General features: G+C 42.4%; 1 protein-coding gene across 7 annotated transcripts in view; it reads left to right on the top strand.

The window, feature by feature from the left end:
- Window positions 1-19,172, top strand: part of elmo1 (engulfment and cell motility 1 (ced-12 homolog, C. elegans)) — a 105,030-nt gene that overhangs the window by 33,368 nt on the left and 52,490 nt on the right. For 4 of the 7 annotated variants that reach the window (XM_035182790.2, XM_035182791.2, XM_035182792.2 and 1 more), the window contains exons 2-12: window positions 3,283-3,445; window positions 8,776-8,816; window positions 9,079-9,151; window positions 9,244-9,294; window positions 9,380-9,549; window positions 12,875-12,910; window positions 14,518-14,617; window positions 15,307-15,458; window positions 15,623-15,701; window positions 17,422-17,463; window positions 17,834-17,884. In XM_035182790.2, the coding sequence (XP_035038681.1) occupies window positions 3,368-3,445; window positions 8,776-8,816; window positions 9,079-9,151; window positions 9,244-9,294; window positions 9,380-9,549; window positions 12,875-12,910; window positions 14,518-14,617; window positions 15,307-15,458; window positions 15,623-15,701; window positions 17,422-17,463; window positions 17,834-17,884 (873 nt within the window). In that variant the 5' untranslated portion in view covers window positions 3,283-3,367. The remainder of the gene's footprint in view (window positions 1-3,282; window positions 3,446-8,775; window positions 8,817-9,078; window positions 9,152-9,243; window positions 9,295-9,379; window positions 9,550-12,874; window positions 12,911-14,517; window positions 14,618-15,306; window positions 15,459-15,622; window positions 15,702-17,421; window positions 17,464-17,833; window positions 17,885-19,172) is intronic. The other 3 variants (XM_035182793.2, XM_035182795.2, XM_035182796.2) reach the window with 3 other exon arrangements.

Below are 19,172 nucleotides of genomic sequence, written 5' to 3'. Positions count from 1 at the left end.
AAAAGTCAAAATAGACACATTTTTCTCACAAGTGTTTTTTGTCATTTCATGTAGTTCTTATCACGCAGATTCTTAAGTAAGTTTGGTTTAAATAGTTATTTGAGGCTATAAAAATGGAGTAACGTGTCTCTCGATTGGTCGAGCTTATGTATTGACAGGACTTCGCTACTGCGGCTTCATCCTATGATATGATGCTCCTGCTCAGACTCTGCTCCGGTTCTAAATGCACAAGATGGCAGCGTACGGCTGGATTTCTGGATAGTGGGAGGAAATGGAGACGCGTCGTCCATCTTTGTGTACAGTCGATTCTTTCTAACTGTAGCTAGAGGATTAAAATCTGTACACGCAGTAGATGACTATTATAAGGGTTGTGTTTGTGAGGCACATTATTATCCCAACAGGGATTAAACAGGATGCTGCTGCTGTTATTCTTTAAACGATACACGTTTGTTTCATTAATTGTAATGTTTGCAGGATTGTGCTCATGTAGCTTTGTTTATCTGTCTTAGTGTTTTCTCCACATCTCATTCACCACCATGAGCGTTTCCTCCCCCTCTGCGTGAGGTTACAGAGGAGGGGGACAGAGATGCACTGAAGTGCCTCAGAAAGTATTTAACATATGTTACTAAAGCACTATAATCCTCAATGAAAACACTCGTTCATGTTTCACTATTGAAATTCAAAGCAGACGGGTTGGATTGAGTCATTTCTGTGGAGTTGTGACAAACGTGACTTGACTATGACACGCACTTAGGAGAGAGAGAGGGAGACAGAGGGATGCATCCACATCTCCAGCTTTTGATGCAGCGGCTGCCATGGCAACGGGCCCTTGAATAAAGGCTATGTGGATTATTATGGGGTGACTCACACACACATACACACATATAACGCCAGGCTATTCTCATTACATATACTACAGTATCATTAACTTAATACCTGCTCATCAAACACAATCACACAGTAACTATGTCTGCACACTGTTTGTCCACACACACACACACACACACACACACACACACACACACACACACACATTAAATGACTCACTACTCTCTCTACATGCTGTATATATCGACACACGTTTTTTTCCCTCAATACTTGTCCCCCAGGAATTAGTCTGAGCCGGTGTTGTTGCATTATGGATTGAGAATAAATATGTAAACAGGCTTCTTCACCAGGAATTAAGATGATCCAAGATTTCTAGACTGGAATGGTAAATTATTGATGCCTCCCTCAGTCAGTTTCGGGGCCATTGATGCTACATTTTCCACTTCATAACTGTGCAGTGGTGGGTTTCATTAGACCCCTGCAGGCACACAAAGGTGCCTTTAACCAGATACCCGCCTTTGTGGGTTAGAAGAACTCTGATTTGGTAGTTTTTCTCCACAACATCCAGTTGGCTTATCTCAGAAAGCCACAGGGTTTCAGGTCAATCCAGCTGCCTGTTCCTCTGTTGCTTTTTTTGTGCTCTCTCAGGACTCCTCTGCACAGAAGCACAGAAGCCAGGGAGGAGCCACCCAGGATTACAAGCTCAGCTCAGTGTAGTTACCTGTGTGTGTGTGTGTGGGTGTGGGTGTGGGTGTGTTTGTGTGTGTGTTCACATGAAAGAGGCTTGAGTGCTACAGAACTCGTTGCTATCTGTATGAACCACGGTGCATGTGGTTGCAAATACAGATTCAGGGTCTTTTGAGTGCTTCAGTTGTGTGTATCTCATTAAAAGAAATAGAAAACGACAGTTTTAGGTACTTATGTTGCGAATATTTTTTAGTTTGTTGATGTGCTCTGTTACATGCAGCATCTATTCCACTTTTCCTGGTTAAAAGTCTTTTTTGGGGGTATTTTTTCCTCACCCTATAGCTGAGGATAAAGGACAGTGGATGTCCAACTTGTTCAAATATTAAAATTCATAAGGAAATCTGTGGCTATAAAATAAAATTAGTGCTTTGATATTAGTGCTAAAACAGCCATTCTTCATGAAGAGGACAAATAAACAAGGATACAAAACCTCAAAGACAAGAAGTAAATAATACTATGTCATTTGAAAGCGGACACGGAAAATAAAATGATACATCATTTCGAAGTAATGGCAAAAGAAAAAGTTAAAAGACCTTAGACCTTCGGATGCACACACAGTAATTTATCTCCAAATTAAAGCCATAAATACCAGGGTGATGTCATTGACTGATTTCCTCAGATTCGATTAAAATAATTCAGATTCACATTTTGTGTTTTGATGGATGTTTGTGTTCCTCGTGATGGATAAACTGACCTTAATGTGGAAAGCCGCTTTATTTAGAGGGAAATTCTCTGGACTGACGGCTAAAGCTACTGCTGCTGTATCTTGCATGCTCACCTGCTATTGTGGCGTAAGTGCTGCTACGTCTCATGAACGAGAGAGGGCTGCTTTATGTGTTCAAACGTTACAACTCGTCCGAAAACAACTTTGAACCAGAGAGTCTGTACTTTTGAAGTTGTAGGAAGACGCTGCTGGGTGATTTGTGTGATTTGCGACTGCATGTAAATGACTGAACCCGACTGAACAGCGTGCATTCTTAAAAACATAATGACTTTCCATCAACCCACTTACCTGCTGTGACCTCATTAGCAGATAATCTTCAATTTGAATCAAATTATTGAATTATCTGGCCCAGCAGCACGTGCAAATGCTCTGTGTGTTTCAACAACCGCAAATTAAATTGGGCCACGGCTGCAAATACAATTGATCTTAGTGAACAAATACCCAAAATAAACAGTATCTCCACTTTAGCTTGTATGAGTGGTGTTCGCTGGAATTTGCATGAAGAGCTAAGTTTTTAAGGTCAACAGGAGAGAGTGTTTGAGCTGTGGGCGATTGCTGTGGTTATCAGCAGTGGGTATACAGACATTTGGCATTGTAGCCTGACCTCAGATATTTTTGAGGTGTGAAAAGATATGAGTGCAGAGTGTACATCTCTATAAATAACAGTAAACCAGTGTAAGTAGGTTGACTCATTTCCTCTAAACCCTTAAATGATATATGGGGGTGAATAATTGGTTTGAGCTGCTCACTTTAGTTTCTGCTGGAGTTATCAGTAGTTTATTAGCAGTCCCCCCCGAGAGCTGTGCAGAACTCAGCTCTGCCCCCCCTTTTCACCTTTTCGCTTTAGTCTTGAATAATGTTCTTTAAATTTTTAGAGGAAGCAAAGACCCAGATCTTTACTAATGTCTCTTCCATTTTTCTCCCCCGTTTTCCCCTTTCATTCCTCTGTCCATCCTCCTTTTCCCTTCACTCCTGTCCTGCAGGTTTGGATGAGCCTCCTCCAGTGGTGGTGACAGAGGTGTGAGGCAGCGAGACGTTCACCGCCTCCCACCCCCCACCCCGGCAGCCATGCCGCCACCGGCAGACATCGTCAAGGTGGCCATTGAGTGGCCGGGGGCTTTCCCCAAGCTCATGGAGATAGACCAGGTAGGTCTCTGAGGACAAAACAAAAACAAGTGTTATTATTGGCACATGTATGACAAACATTACTGTGTCTCTCTTCTAGCTAAAGGCTGTGAACATTAAAAACTGTGGTGTTTTTATGTAGGTCACAGATCTAAACTCACTCTTGTAATGACTTCGGTTTCATGGAAATGGTGACAGCAAAACACAATTAGATTCGATAAGGAATTCAGTGCTGGATTTGATTAAATCCCATCAAACTACCTCAGGGCAGCATAACAAATCTCTAACATATTCCAGTAATTTACACAATATGTTTGCTGTAATTCATGATCAAAATGCATGACATGAATATCAGATTTTCAACTTCAGTGGAAAATTTATGGTATTATTTATCAATAGTGTCCAGCTTCGCGGCTCTAAACCGTAGTAAGGAGGCCTCTGGATTTCCCGATGCTGAGTTCAGAAAACTCTCAGGAAGGAAAGACCACGTTCTTTCCACGGGACTGACAGTTGTCGTTCACTCTGCACGTACACGTTCTTCTAAAGCCCCTTTAACACTGGTCAGAAAACTCCCCAACACCTGCTCTCATCTGGTTGTTGTTTGCAATGTGAATGGATTCAATCGGCGTTCACTCCCGGGTCAGAATCTGCAGTAGACAGAAGGTTTTTATCGGCTCCAGTTGGCATCGATGGAAACATGACACCCAGGTGAATGCGCTAATTTGAGGTGAGAGTGCACTTTTTTCCCGGACACACCAGGAAAAACAAAATACCTCTATTTTGAGAAATGAGTCAATCGTGGCAATTTTTTGCATCTTTACCCGCATTTAAAAAACCTGCATATACCCACTTATACTGGTGTAAAGGAGGTGTCGTCACGCTTCTAACACATTCACGCCCCCTCTCTCTTCCGAAACAACTACATCATAGGTCACACAGACACCCTCCTGTTTGTAAAGGTACGGGGCCGGGCGAGTAACACTGTGCTGATTCCCCGATCGGGGAATCTTTTAGAAGAGAGAACAGTGCGTGTCAGATCAATATGAATCCACAGAAAAAGGTGCTAACTGTGGGTCAGCGAACGTCTGGGTCTAACAAACACTGGATGACATGCTAATAAAAAAAGAATTAGCCCAAACAGTGACGAGCCGGCCTCGTGTGTGTGTGTGTGTGTGTGTGTGTGTGTGTGTGTGTGTGTGTGTGTGTGTGTGTGTGTGTGTGTGTGTGTGTGTGTGTGTGTGTGTGTGTGTGTGTGTGTGTGTGTGTGTGTGTGTGTGTGTGTGTGTGTGAGATAATCTGTTTACTGTTGCGTAGTTTGATAGTGTGTGTGTGTGACTCATGGATGGACTAATGATTGTACAATCTATGAGTCACCGTGGCAACTGGAGCCATGATTGCCCTTCTCAATGGATGAACCACTGAATGAAACATTGAACACCAGAGTACATGTGCTTCTGGGTTTTTCTGTAAACACTGGAGTGTAGATTTAGTTATGTAGTTTGTGTATTTAATGTGTCTATCTGCCATCTGAATAGTAAAACGTCTTCACTTCTTTAAAACCACCTCTCCTCCTCCTCTCCTCCTCTCCTTCCTCCGCTCTTCTCTAATTGTCTCACCTCATCCTGTCATCTTCCTCTTGTTTCTCCTATCTGTCGCCTCCTCCTCCTTTGCCCTCTTTGCTTTCGCTCTCGTTCTCCCCCTCTCACTCCTCCTCCCCGTCTTTTGTTGTATCCGTGAAACTTGCCCTGTGCCTCCTCCTCCTCTCTTGTCCTCCACCGTCAAATCCCCACCTCCTCCTCCTCCTCCTCCCTCTTCCTCCCTCTTCATCTCCTCTGTACAATAGGCCCTGCAGCAGCATATGGCTGTCTGAGTCATGCGATGGGGAGTGGGCTTCGGCTGCTCTCGCTGTCTTGAGACCCAGAGAAAGCGTGTGTGTGTATTTTTTGTTTGTTTACGAGGGTGTGTGGGTGTGTTTGTGTGGCAACATGCATACTTGTTACTATTAACGTGTGTGTGTGCTTGTGTGCTGACAGCTGTGTATATGTGTACTTGTGCCCATTTGTACATGGGTATCTGTGTGTGTATTTTTGTGCGTGCGTTCCTCTGCCACGTTGTGTTAAGATGCAGCTGTTTCCCTCTGTGTTTGTGTATCTGCATAAATCTCACGCCGATTTCTCTCTTTCCAAACATCCTCGGTGCCTTATAGGCACACAAGTACAAGATCTGTGCAGTGTGGTGTGTAAATTGGTACGAGTGCAGACAATTTCAATAAGCACTTTAGTGTTGTTGGTTGTCAGAAATGCAATAACAGGGGAGGGCATTGTGTGTGTGTGTGTGTGTGTGTGTGTGTGTGTGTGTGTGTGTGTGTGTGAGTGTGAGTGATGAGAGACATGTTTGCTCGTCGAGAAAAAAGATTTTCAAAGGAGCATGAGGATTTCAGCAGAAACAAACAGGAATCAAACTGAAGGTCTATTGTAAAGCAGCAGTTAGGCTGTAGATGGAATTGTCATTATACACTTAAATGGTTCTAGAGATATCTGACTATGGTCTATTACAAACACATTCTTAGATGCAGCCGTGGAAACAAGCTGTAAATGCAACACTGACATATTATCAACTTTTGAGATGATTCTTTGATAAAGCAAACTGAACAAACAGAACGTTGCTTGATTACATTTCTATCCATGTTGATATTAGTCCGTTACTCCCCCCTGAGGTTAATATCTGGCTCTATGTCTGATAAATGCTCCACTGTGTTCACCAGCTCATCTTAACTTTGTCTGTAGTACCGAGGTGTACATGTCTTTAATTGGAATCATGTATAAGCGAGTTTGATTCGGGTAAAACAAGCAAAATCTGGCTCTATAAGCATAATTCAGAAGTAAGTAACCATCTTTAAAAAAATTAAATCAAACCAACTATTTGCAAGGGGAAAAAACCACTTCTCTCAAGTGGAGCACTTAATGGAATAATAATACCACAAAAACAGAAATTCAATTGGTTTATAATGAAAAAAAAGACCCAAGGTTTGCACTTGTTTCTTTCAGAAAACTTCAACTTATATTTACCTTTTTTTCCCTTTTATATTAGATCTAAAGCAGCTGATTAAATGGCAGAATTAAGGGAGCAGAAAATATCACAACTTAAACAAAACTTTGCACATGTGGTAAAAGATTATTACCTTTTTTATATTATTAGTTAAAGCTCCACATGTTTAAATGTATTAGTTTATTAATAATACATGTCCAAAGTGGATGAAGCTTTGATGAGAGGAGGAACTGCTCAGAGCAAGGCACCCGGCACTTTCATATCCTTTTAAGATATTGCAGAGCTTTAACTGCTTCTTTGATAGGTTGAGAATATTAATAGTTTCCTCATGAAAACGAAGGAAAGAAATATCTAACATTTAGAGTTAAATCCTGGATTTTTCGAGCGGTATTCAGGCTCTTGAATGTTTGTAAGATCGTGTGTGATTCTGAATCAATACTTTTTTCATATATATTGTAATATCATATCATATTTTTTCCATTTCGGGTCTGTTTTTTAATTTTGACTACAGAATTTTACCTTTGCAAATGCCCTTGAATGTCTTTTTGAAACTCAAAAATGTTGTTTCGCACATTATATATACATACACACATTTTTCAAGTTCCTCATTTTCCTCCACTCCTCTTTCTCTTTGTTCTCCGCTCTCCTGCCCCCTCCCACTATTATCCTCCACTCTTCCTCGCCCTGTTTGCGCTGTTGTTTCTCTTTCATCTTATGTCATTTTCTTTATTTTTTCACTGTTTCATCTTTTGTTCCCTCTTTTGTTCTCATATCAGCCCACTTTCCTTCTCTGTCACCCCCTGTCTTTCCCTCCCTGTCATACAACACCCCCATCCTGCCACCATCACTTCGCTCTGTAAATCCTCATCACCACAGCTTGTGCTCTTTGAAGCAGCTTCTCTCTCTCTTCTGCTCTGCCTGCAGGAAAGTAGTGATAGAGAGCCGTCATATAAACCGCAATGCTCTGTACAATGTTACAGTTGCTCGCCAAATTGCTGTCTGTGCATGTGCAGCGTTCGAACTGTGTGGTTTTATGCACATGCTGGTGCCTGTGTGCTATGAAAAGACTGTGGGGTTCAGTCCGGCTCTTAACTGGACTTGTGGATAGGACTCCTGAGCCAGTAAATGGAGCAACACTGGTGAATGAACAGTTTTTTTTTTTTAGAGCTTAAAAACAACTATACTTCAAATGGATACTCCTCATTAGTGGTTTGGAGCAGCAGAGATCAGGATAGTGGTCTCTGTCATGGTTCTAGCTGCAAAAATGCATTTAAATGCATTTGTTTATGTCCGATAAGGCAACTAAAACACATTCGTCAGGCCCTTCCTGCCTCATGTGTTAACGCCTAAACTCCTCACATTGGGAATCTTCCTCCAAAGCCCCAGTAGACATGTTCCCATTGTTTTCACAGCCAGAATATTCACTGTCTGAGCAAACTGACCTTCATATTTAAAATAGGTAGGAGAGCCCCTTTAAAGAAAAATATCAATGTCCTTCATTCAGAATTTCCCACAAGCAAAAGCACAGACTTGTAAAGCAAGATGTATTTTAGAGTCAAAGGAAAATGGAGCATTATGTTGAGAATTCACGACAGACTATTTTTATTAATGCATTAACACTGCAACATCATTTAAGTGTTATAGACAGTTAATGTTTCTGTTGAGTTTGGGCTTGTAATCCAATGTCAATACTTTAGAGTAATAAATATCAAGTGTTGGGCTTTTAATTGGCAAATTGGTTCATCCACTTATGTGATCATTTAGTGACATATTTTCTAATTTAAATTGGGAAACTTTTTATTTCATTTTAGTTATTAAACACTGAGCTTGTTTCCTATATACTGTTAAGTGAAATAAATAGTAAAATATTATATTGAAATATTTTTGGTATCATTACGATACCTAACCCTACTGCAAGGTAGTTTATACAGTAAAATGCATCAAATCTTATAAACTGCATATATTCTATGCAAATGTAGTGGTGCAGAGTAAGATTAACGATATATTACTATATAAAAATAAATGCTATAAACAAAAGTTCCGCTTCCACCACAGAATATCAGTGTAACCGATGCAGAAACCGCTCCACGAACAGTAACAGTGAATGAAATGGTGCGACAGACACGGTCAGTGCTTCCACATCAGCAGTTGTACAGTAAGATAAATACAGGCTCCTGCAGAACAGTGCCTCATTGTGCCAGTCCAGTAATATAAAATGATTGCAGCTCACTCTTGAGTTGACTGTTGTTTTAGGAACTCGACTTTGGACCCTGGACTAAATGCAGGTTTGCCTTTCTCCACAGAAAAAGCCTCTCTCAGCCATCATTAAAGAAGTGTGTGAAGGGTGAGTCTGCATTTTCTGTTTCGTGTGTGTGTGTGTGTGTGTGTGTGTGTGTGTGTGTGTGTGTGTGTGTGTGTGTGTGTGTGTGTGTGTGTGTGTGTGTGTGTGTGTGTGTGTGTGTGTGTGTGTACATTAATTAAAGAATAATACTTCCTGCAAAAGTCACTCTCCGTCTCTTATCTGTGCTTTAATCTTGCTAGCTGTATTTTACAGAAGACGTTTCCACAAGCAATGAAATGTTTTCTCTCTATCCAATGGCTTTTAGGTGGTCCTTGGGGAACCATGAAAACTTTGCTCTGCAGATCGCTGACGCAACAAATTTTTACATCACAGAAAAGGTTTGCTTTTGTGCTTTTCCTCCAGACTGTCAAATATATTCCTTAAAAACGTCCTTTCTTACTTATGCTTTTATCTTCATAATCCTCCACAGAATCGCAATGACATCAAGAACGGCTCAATCCTGCGCTTGACCACCTCTCCTGTAAGTTCTATTCCTTTTATATGAAACTACTTTCAGGGTGAATGCACCGACAAAGATACAGTTCTTATGGGTCCTTCCTCTCCAGTACCAGACAGCTGTCCAGCTCCATGAGCGGATCCAGTCGTCCAGCATGGACGCCAAGCTGGAGTCTCTGAAGGACCTGGCCAACGCGTCCCGTGACATCACCTTCGCCCAGGAGTTCATCAACCTGGACGGCATCTCCCTGCTCACACTGATGGTGGAGAGTGGGACTGAGTAAGTCAACTGTCCGTCCATCTCCTCTCGTCTCCATCTCTGTAGATTGAGCTTTGACCAGATTCTGTGGTCGTTGCACTTTGCATTCTGAAGTTCAGTCTAGTGATTTTTCATGTTCTAAAATTCTTCATGTTTCTTATGCCAAGGTCAGACTTTCAAAGTCATTAGATCAATTCAGTTCACAATACAAAACTTGGTGTCGTGTGATCGGGACTCGTCGTGACGTCACGTCACCGTTGTATAGAAATGTCCAATCATGGTCATTATTCTCCACTTTCACATTAACAATGTAATGACTTTTTTAATAACTCAGGAAAAGTAACTGAATATTTGATAGTGAAAGACTTTTATTTTTAAAGTATTCAGTTTCCTGTCAAAATATGTCAGGAACAATTTGTCCAATAAAACAGAAGTAGCTTGACCCAACCAACCACAGATTGTTCTGTCTCCATGTAGAATGTGTGTGACTGGACAGTTTAATGCGTCTGCGCCACAGCTACAGTGGATCCACACTTATACCTTTTAAACCCTCTATCACACTAAAGGTGTCATCCGTGAGTATGACAGCCCAAAGGAGAAGAACTAGCTTTTATTATAGATGTAGAACATGCCCAAGGGCTACTGCTCGTCTTCTTTGTTGACCGTGACAGTGATATTACAGTCAACTGAGAAGAGAGCTCTGCACTGGTCTCTGTCTGTTCAGTGTCTGTGTGTGTGTGTGTGTGTGTGTGTGTGTGTGCGCATCTATGTGTGTGTTGACGGGGGTGGAGGTCCCTAGAGACCGTCTCAACCGAAGGTTACAGCGAGGACATTTTTCGCTGAGGTGGAATTTCTCAGCCATGATGCCAGGGGGAAGTGTGTGTGTTTGTGCATGAATGCTTGTGTGTGTGTGTGTGCCAGGAGCATTCTGTGTGAATGCAAGGTGCCGGCCAGCCAGAGTCAAAACCCAGATGAGAGCTGCTGTGGGAGTGTAAAAAAAGCGCACACACACATACAACACAACACACGCGCACATGCTCACACACGGTTCAAACTGGCAGGGAGGGCAGCAGCCGCCAGCCGCCCGGGTCGCTCGTGTTTTCTGCCTCATGCAATTCTCATTATTCATCCTTTTTCCCGGTGAAAGAAAATATGGATTGAAGAGTCATTTGCATAACAACTTTGCTCCAAAAACCACACACTGACACAAGGTCAAGGGGTCAGTAAGAAAACCAAAAACACTTTACACAGCCACACATCGATAGACTTAACGTGCACACTGTCTTATTCTGCGTCTCCTATAAAGTTTCACGTGCCCCCCAGGTATTTAAAATCTCTTGCTCAGCAGAAACCACGTCTGATGTTTCTGTATTATCAGACAACACCTCTAGCACAACGCTCACTTCTACAATCTTGAAGCGAGTCATTTAAGCCTCTTCTCTGTCTCTGCATGTAACAGATGAGCAGATATTTGACCCAGTTTGAACTCCCAGTGAGGTGCCATCCCAGCAGCACAGGTGTTGACTCCTCTCGGCTCTTTCGTTAAATGTGGATTTATGTAAATTGCCTTTGCATCAGTTATTCAGGGGTGGAGAGCTTAAAAGTGTGTGTCCGTGCGTAGGTGCACAAGTATGTGTGTGTGTGTGTGTGTGTGTGTGTGGTTGTGTGTGTTGTGATGGAGATATCAGTGTCTGACACATACACACACACACACACACACACACACACACACCTCATTAGTTTGCCTGACAACCAACCTGGTGAGCTGTAACTGTTCAAGGGGCTCGGTGCTGACGACTCTCGGGGGCAGAGCGTCGCTGTGATTCAAAGCCTCTGCCAGAGATGCTGGGCTGTATTCATGTGGAACTCAGTTCTGCGTTTCCTGCCCACACCAGCTCCACAGGGCGAAGGCAGATATCGCCCTCTACTGACTTAAATATGGAACAACTGTTGAGAATGCCCCGTGTAGCTTCAGCTATATGAAATGATACATTTACAAAATACACATCCCACAAGTAACCTTAACCTCTTGAGCTATTACCAATTTACAATATGACATGTCAGAACATAGGTTTAATGATAACTATAACAAGTGACACAACGAACACAAATAACAAGGAAATAAATAAATGAATAAATGAATGAATGAATGAATGAATGAATAAATAAATAAATATGCAGGGAGGGGAGTTGTATCTATAAATTAAAAATTTCCAGAAGAGGTTACCAAACAGTGAACAAGTTGAGCGCACACACAGCATATATAATTTTGTCAAGGGAGAATGATTCAGAACATCTCTAATCCATTGATCAAAAGTTGGAGGAAGTTGTTCTTTCCATTCTAACAGAAGTATAAGAGTGTGGTCATGCACACAGGAAGTCTCGCACTGATTGGAAGTGAGGTGAAGGTTCACCGTTGAAATATTTATGTATGTGTGACCGGGCCCTTAGTCTCCGGGCCAGCAGCACACTCAACCATCTCATTAAGTGTTTTTATTTTCGAGATAAATAACGGGAAGACGCATTTTATGTCTTGTTTTAAAGGGAAAGAAGAAGCACATTGTCTCACTGACATAGTGATATCAAACCACGCAGTTCATTTTGGTTGTAATTGCCAAGGTTTTGAGATTTTTATCTCTGCTGTGAGTTCTGCCGTCACATCAATACTGTGGATGTCAACGTAATTTAGATTAGAAAATTCACAGAAAAAAATGCTTTTATAAAATTCTGAGGCTTTGAGAAACGTTTCTGCACATTTCTGCCGGGTTAGACAATTTCAGCTGTGTTCATCAATTAGTCCCTGCACGTGAAAGCTGTCTGTTCCGTGGGCTAAGCAGAGTGACAGGGACACTCATTCTGACACGTCTTTGTTCATCTTTGTTTCAGCATTGTCTCTTTTTATTTGTGTGTGATTTAATTAGTGCAGCATTTCATCCATGATATATAAAACCATATCAGCAAGCAGAAAGGTTACAGAACCTGTTGTCACATCAAGACATTTGAAGTATTGAATATAATTTCTGTGCATTTTCGTCTCCACCTAAGCTTCAATGTGAAATTAAGGTTCGCAGCAAACTGCTTCTTCATCTGTTTCTGCTTGGCGTGCTCTCAGCATCTGGGTAGACTCGCTGGTTCAAGGTGTTTACTATAAGTCAGTGTATGAAAGTAAAATATGTGTCTTATTTGTACAATAAGAAATAACGTATTTATGATGTGAGATGAAATTTCTCTTTTACCTTGTCAACCGGCTGTGATGTGTGTTGTTCCCTGCTCTGTGCTGACACCTAAAGGTTGTTGGTTGTTTTGTTTCCCAACTGTGACGCCAAAGTTTTTCGAATCTTTTCAGGCGCTATCAGAAACTACAGAAGATTATGAAGCCATGGCAGGCTCCCCCATACCCCAACCCTCCAGCCGGGTAACGTCATTGGCTCTCTGCTCTTCCTAACCTGCTGACCGAGTCTGCATGATTAAGACTCTGGCCCCACTACCTTATGGGAAATTATTTATACATGTATAACACAGCCACTTAAAGGCTCCAATGCCAGAATCTGTGTGGCACTTGTTTGTTTTTTTTGCATGTGGTTTTGAGCAACAGAATCAGTCGACTTCTTTAATATTCGACTAAACTGAAAGAAGACTAAGATTTATTGATTTTTTTAAAATCTACTAAATTAAGAAAACTCATTGAAGTCGATGAAATTATGTTTTTGCAAGTACAAGTTAACATTTAGCATTACTTCTAGTGTAAGTCAATGCTTACAGTGAAATAAATCTTGGTTTTCTTTACAACGCGGTGCTCGGGGGGTTGAGGGGATTTTTCTGTGGGGCTCACTGTGAGACAGTTTTTCCCTCTTCATCATAATGAGCTGACGGAACATCAGCAAACCATCAAGGTTCTCTTCTTTCCATCTGCCTTTAATGATCTATCCACTAATATCAGTGTTCTGCTCTTTCATGTAGCGTCCAGTAGTGTAACCACAGTATGTCACCTCAGTGCCCAGTGCCATCTGCAAAAGCCTCTTCGTCCTTCAGCTGTCGGTTACTAATTGTCCATTTGACTGTTCACTAATCTCCTGCCACGTGGCACACTTACCCATGATGCTCTCTGTCGATCCATATGTGGCAATACTCTGAATTAAGAAAAAAAAATTTTAAGAAGCACAGTTGTTGTTAGATTATAGCAATTTGTACATTCAACTAAAACAGTGAAAATATAAAACAATCTTGAACACATGCACACTTCAGCACAAGTTGAACACATGTAGGGAATATGCAGCACAGTTCTGCAATACCAAATTTGAGCAGTAGAGGTCAGTGTTGTAAAACCAATCCATCAAGTCATACATCAAACTTGTATTAACTGAGCAGTTTTCAACACGTCAGCAAGAATAACTTAAACTTTTTGATTTTTAACATGACTTGTCTGCCAGTGAAAACTTTTTTTTATATTTGATTACGGCTCCTACATTTTTCATTAAGTACTTCCCGCTGTAATATGTCTTGGATGTAACAGACATTTAATAATGTGTTCCCTGCTTTGGCCTCCTGCGACTCCTGCAGCGTGATTTATTTCTCCTTGTATTTGTGTAACTGCATGACTTCATTCTATAATGTAGCTTTCTGGTCCTGATTGAACGCCACACTGTGCTGCCCGGCTCCTGCTGGCCCCCTGATGGCTCCTGCTGTTTCCATGAGGACAGTCTGTCTGCGCTGCATCGCAAACCTTCTCCCCCCATTTTCTTGCTCTCTCCCTGTCTGTTTGGTTTTCTTTCTCTTCAGCGAGCCTGGTCGCAGCCTTGAACTTCTGTTGTTTTTGTCCTCTCTCCTCTTCCTCTCCACCACCTCTCTCTTTGTCTCTCGCTGATCGCTCATTCCTCGTTATGTTCCCAGCCATCTGGGCTTTGCTGCTATACACTGCTCCAGGCCATCTGCTAGAGAGAAGTTTCCTATGGTTTGTGTGTTTGTGTGTGTCCCTGTATCGTCTCATAGTTTTGGCGACCTGCTGTCCTTCACTCTGACGGCCTTTGTGGAGCTGATGGACCATGGCATCGTCTCCTGGGACACTTTCTCTGTGGCCTTCATCAAGAAGGTCAGCCAGGGAAATGACTCATTCAGTAACAGGGCTGGGGTTCGAGACGGACATAATGCTGCTGTTCAATTACACTATATTGGATGGAAATGATTTAACACACACATATTGGTTTTGATGCTGTCTATGATAAAAGCTCCCTGGTCTCGTTACATCTTAAGGTGTGTACGTGTGTAATTGTAACATCGGTGTATAACTGACAATAGAGGCATCTGCTGTATATTAACACAGTTGAAGTGATCTTTACAACCCATCAGCTTGATAAAGCTCTTTCAGTCATATTATCTCAAATTAATAATGCACAACACATAACCCATTACAGTTGAATTTGTTTAGCTTTGCATGGTTGTTTAGGGCTGCACGATGAGGCCAAGCAATATATCGCGATTAAAATGTTCATATCCGGCGCTATCGATAATTGTCACGATAAATGGATGTCTGTATTATTTCTAGTCTATATTGCGATGATAATTGATATTGTTTTATTACCAAGCCTCGTTTTCACCTCAGAATTCAGAACATGCTACAAACACAAATCCACAATTAATTTTAAATGTGCATTTCCAGGCTCCAAAAGCATTTGATCTGTCCCCTGTCGCATCTCTGTGTCTCCAAAGCATTACTGCTGATAAATGATTCAGACCCCTCTGCCGTCTCCCTTCACCTCTCCTGCACCGTCCCTTCTGCAGATTGCCGGCTACGTGAACAAGTCGGCGATGGACACGGCCGTGCTGCAGCGCTCCCTGGCCATCCTGGAGTCCATGGTGCTCAACAGTCAGGATCTGTACCACAAGGTGGCACAGGAGATCACCATCGGACAGCTCATCCCACATCTTCAGGGGTAAGAGGGTGGATCGGTAGACTGCGTGAAGTTGATTCATTTATTGTAATTTATCAGCGTCATTCACACAGTGATGAGTGCATTTGAAACCACTTGTGCTGACAATAATGAATTGCTTGTTTCCTTAATTAATATTCCCTAATTGTGCTGCTGTTTAATTACAGGACTGATCAGGACATACAGACCTACACCATCGCTGTCATCAACGCTCTGTTCCTCAAAGCTCCTGAGGAGAAGAGACAGGTGAGACCCCAGTGTGCACATGCACCATTCTCACACTTTACTGACTGTGTGTGTCATTTCATGATGCAGCGAGCTGTACATCACTTTGTCATCAGCGTTTTGTACTGTTACAGAGTACCGTGTGTGTGCGTGTGTGTGTGCGTGTGTGTGTGTGTGTGTGTGGGTGTGTGTGTGTGTGTGTGTGTGTGTGTGTGTGTGTGTGTCTCAGTGTCAGTGTCAGTAACACACTCGCAGTGTAGTGCAACAGTAACATCTAGCAGTGAAGTACCGATAAAAGCACCACTCATCTTTCTTTCCTCTCCCCTCTGCAGAAGTGATGTTTTAGCTCCACCATGCTCTCATTCCTCCACTCATCTCCCCTTCCTCTCTCTCTCTCTCTCTCTCTCTCTGCCGCTCCCTCACCGATGTCACATGCCCTGTAGCTAATCACATGATTCCTTGCCTCGGCACCGTCGGGTCCGGGGATGTGCCTCGGCATTAATAATGAATGGGCCAACCCACAGTATTCGTCCCATGCAGCATACAAAGCTGCAAAGACATGTTATGCAGAAATAAGCGACAATGCACGACTGCATACAAATTTAACACATACTCAGAAGTTGCAGTGTTTATTTTTACTGAGACAAAATTAACAATTTGACAGAGGTCAGATCAGATTCATGAGATTGGCTGGATTAAACTTTATCGGGTTGTTTTATGTGACAGGTGAAAAATGTCTTTCTCGGGTGCAGGGGTTTTGGTCAAATGTTTAAAAGCTATAACAACAGCTTATTCTGTTTCTGCAGGGAGGCAGTTTTACAATGAGATGCTGATCATGTCATGTTTTTTTTTACAAAGAGACAGTTTACAGATGCCACATTTTAAATGGGAATTCTGGTATATTTCATTCTGCAGCCCTGTGGTAATACGTGTGTGTGTGTGTGTGTGTGTGTGTGTGTGTGTGTGTGTGTGTGTGTGTGTGTGTGTGTGTGTGTGTGTGTGTGTGTGTGTGTGTGTGTGTGTGTGTGTGTGTGTGTGTGTGTGTGTGTGTGTGTAAATGAAAGGAACTTACAAAGACTTTCGGATTCGACCAGCAGTGGCCACAATGCAATCTTACTGGGCAACTGCGAAAGTCCAGGAAATATCCATTTGAAGTATTTTTTTCACCAAAAAACGGCTCAAGTTGTTATTGTGGGTCTTTGCTAAGAGTCTGACAACATAACACATGTCTCGCAACACAATTTGTGGATGTTTCATGCACTGTCGCAGTTGCCCCATAAGATTACATTGCAGTTACTGCCATCATGTCCTGGCTACCAGCGGAGGCCATCTACTGGACAGATTCCGGAAAGTTTTTTCCTGAAAATAGCATAAACACACCCACATTTATAAACATAGAACTCAGGTTGAAAAGAAAATACCGGAATTCCGCTTTAAGGTCCCAGAAGCGAGTGACACCATCTTAGTTCTCAGAGAGATGACAGTGTGTGTGTTCGGTGTTTGTGATACCCCGTCGTTTCAGCTAATTATTATGGTCCCCCAGTCTCTCACTTTTCTGCTGACTCGGTTGCCCCTTCACCCCCACCCTCCTTCCTTCCTCCCAAAAGCTGCACCGCTGACAAATACTAGTTTTTTTTTTACCTCCTGTCAGACTCGTTCTTTCTTTTTTCCACATTCATTCACTCACCCTCTCTGTCTCTCTGTCTCTGACTTTGTTTCCTCACTGCACACGATATGGTAGTTTGATGAGCACATTGTGGACATCCTAAATTGTCCCCTGACAGTAAGTGCACCCTTGATTAGCATACTTTGTAGTTTGCACTGTAGATGACATGTAGTTAGTGCATTAAGTAACCCCCCCCCCCCTCCCTCTTTTTAAGATTAAGTTCTCCTTTGGGATGGCTTCCTTATTATTTCATGACCTGTCACTGCAGACTCAGCCGTGTGCCGTGAATACTTTATTTTGGTTTTTTGCCCATATTCTTTTTTTTTTTTTACATAGAGAACCCCAGAAAAGACATTTATTGCTGATGTATTGTTGTTTCTCACCATTCCCCCTCCCTCCTCTCTCACTCTCCAGCTAAATATATATATTTATTTATCTTTATGTGAATTTGTATTCTTTTCTCCCCCTTTTCTTTCTCCCTCTATAGGAGATGGCCCATATCCTTGCCCAGAAACAGCTGCGCTCCATCATTCTCAGTGTAAGTGTAATAACTTCTCTTCCTCTCCAGTGTAAGTCTGTTGTCTTTCTGATGCCTTTCAGACCTGGTATTAACATCCGAGATGATCAGCACTGAGTACAGGTTTGAACGCACCTAAATACGTCCTGAGATCCAATCACTCAGACCTTATTCGTGGGGGGGCTGGGCCGCGTCCCGGGCCACATCCTTGTCGCTGTATGAACACCAATGTGTCCCGGGCCACATCTTAAGCAGCACCTACTCCTCTGACACACCACAGTTTCACAATGAATCAAATTCATTTTTATGCTTCTCAGCGTCTATATGTGGATTTGTTTAAAGCGGCGAAGTGAGTTCAGATCCCGAGTGGTCACAGGAGACTCATTCAGGACACATTCTAATGCCAGGTGTGAACAGACCAACTTCACAAGAACCACTTATAATCCAATCTCTCAGGACTGATGTTCATACCTGGTCTGAACCAGGCCTCTCCCTGCTGCTGTCTCTGTGTTTGTTGCTGTCTGTCTGTCTCTCCCTGTGTTATATATTTGTGTCTCTATCTTTCTCTCTGTTTGTCTCTCTGTCTGTCTCCCTCTCTCTCTGTATATCTTTGTCTCTCTGTCCGTCTCTCTCTGTGATTATATTTGTCTCTCTGTCTCTCTCTCTCTGTCTGTCTCACTCTCTCTGTCCATCTCTCTCTGTTTATCTTTGTCGCTCTCTCTCTCTGTTTGTCTCTCTCTACGTGTTTGTCTCTGTCTGTCTTGCTATCTCTGTCCCACTCTCTCTGTTTATCTTTGTCTCTGTCCGTCTCTCTCTGTTTATCTATGTCTCTCTCTCTCTGTCTGTCTCGCTCTCTTTGTCCCTCTCTCTCTTTTTATCTTCGTCTCTCTGTCTCTCTCCCTTTGTCTCACTGTGTTTGTCTCTGTCTCTCTGTGTTTGTCTTTGTCTCTCTTCCTCTGGTTTTATGCTTCTGCACCAGTGTGATATCAGAGAGGAAAATGAAACCTGCCACTCCTGCCTCTGTCTCACCTCCCTGCTTATTATCTCCTGTTCTCTCTTTCTCACACCTGTTCTCTTTTCCCTCCTTCATCCTCTCCCTCGTGTTAAATCTCATGTCTCCCTCTCCTCTTCCGTCATCTGACTTGGGCTTCCTAATCCTCATTATTCACTCCCAAATCCTCTTATTCTTCTTTGTTATCTCTCACCGTCTTCCTCCAAAATCCATGTCTCGCCTCTCCGACCTTAAAACCCGTCCTCTCTCCTTCACCTTCTCTTTTGCACATCCGACACCTCTGTCTTACATTCTCCC

Source organism: Hippoglossus stenolepis, chromosome 17 (assembly GCF_022539355.2).
Source record: "Hippoglossus stenolepis isolate QCI-W04-F060 chromosome 17, HSTE1.2, whole genome shotgun sequence".
Lineage (NCBI taxonomy): Eukaryota > Metazoa > Chordata > Actinopteri > Pleuronectiformes > Pleuronectidae > Hippoglossus > Hippoglossus stenolepis.
Note: the sequence above shows the minus strand (reverse complement) of the source record. Positions and strands in the feature narration are given on the sequence as shown.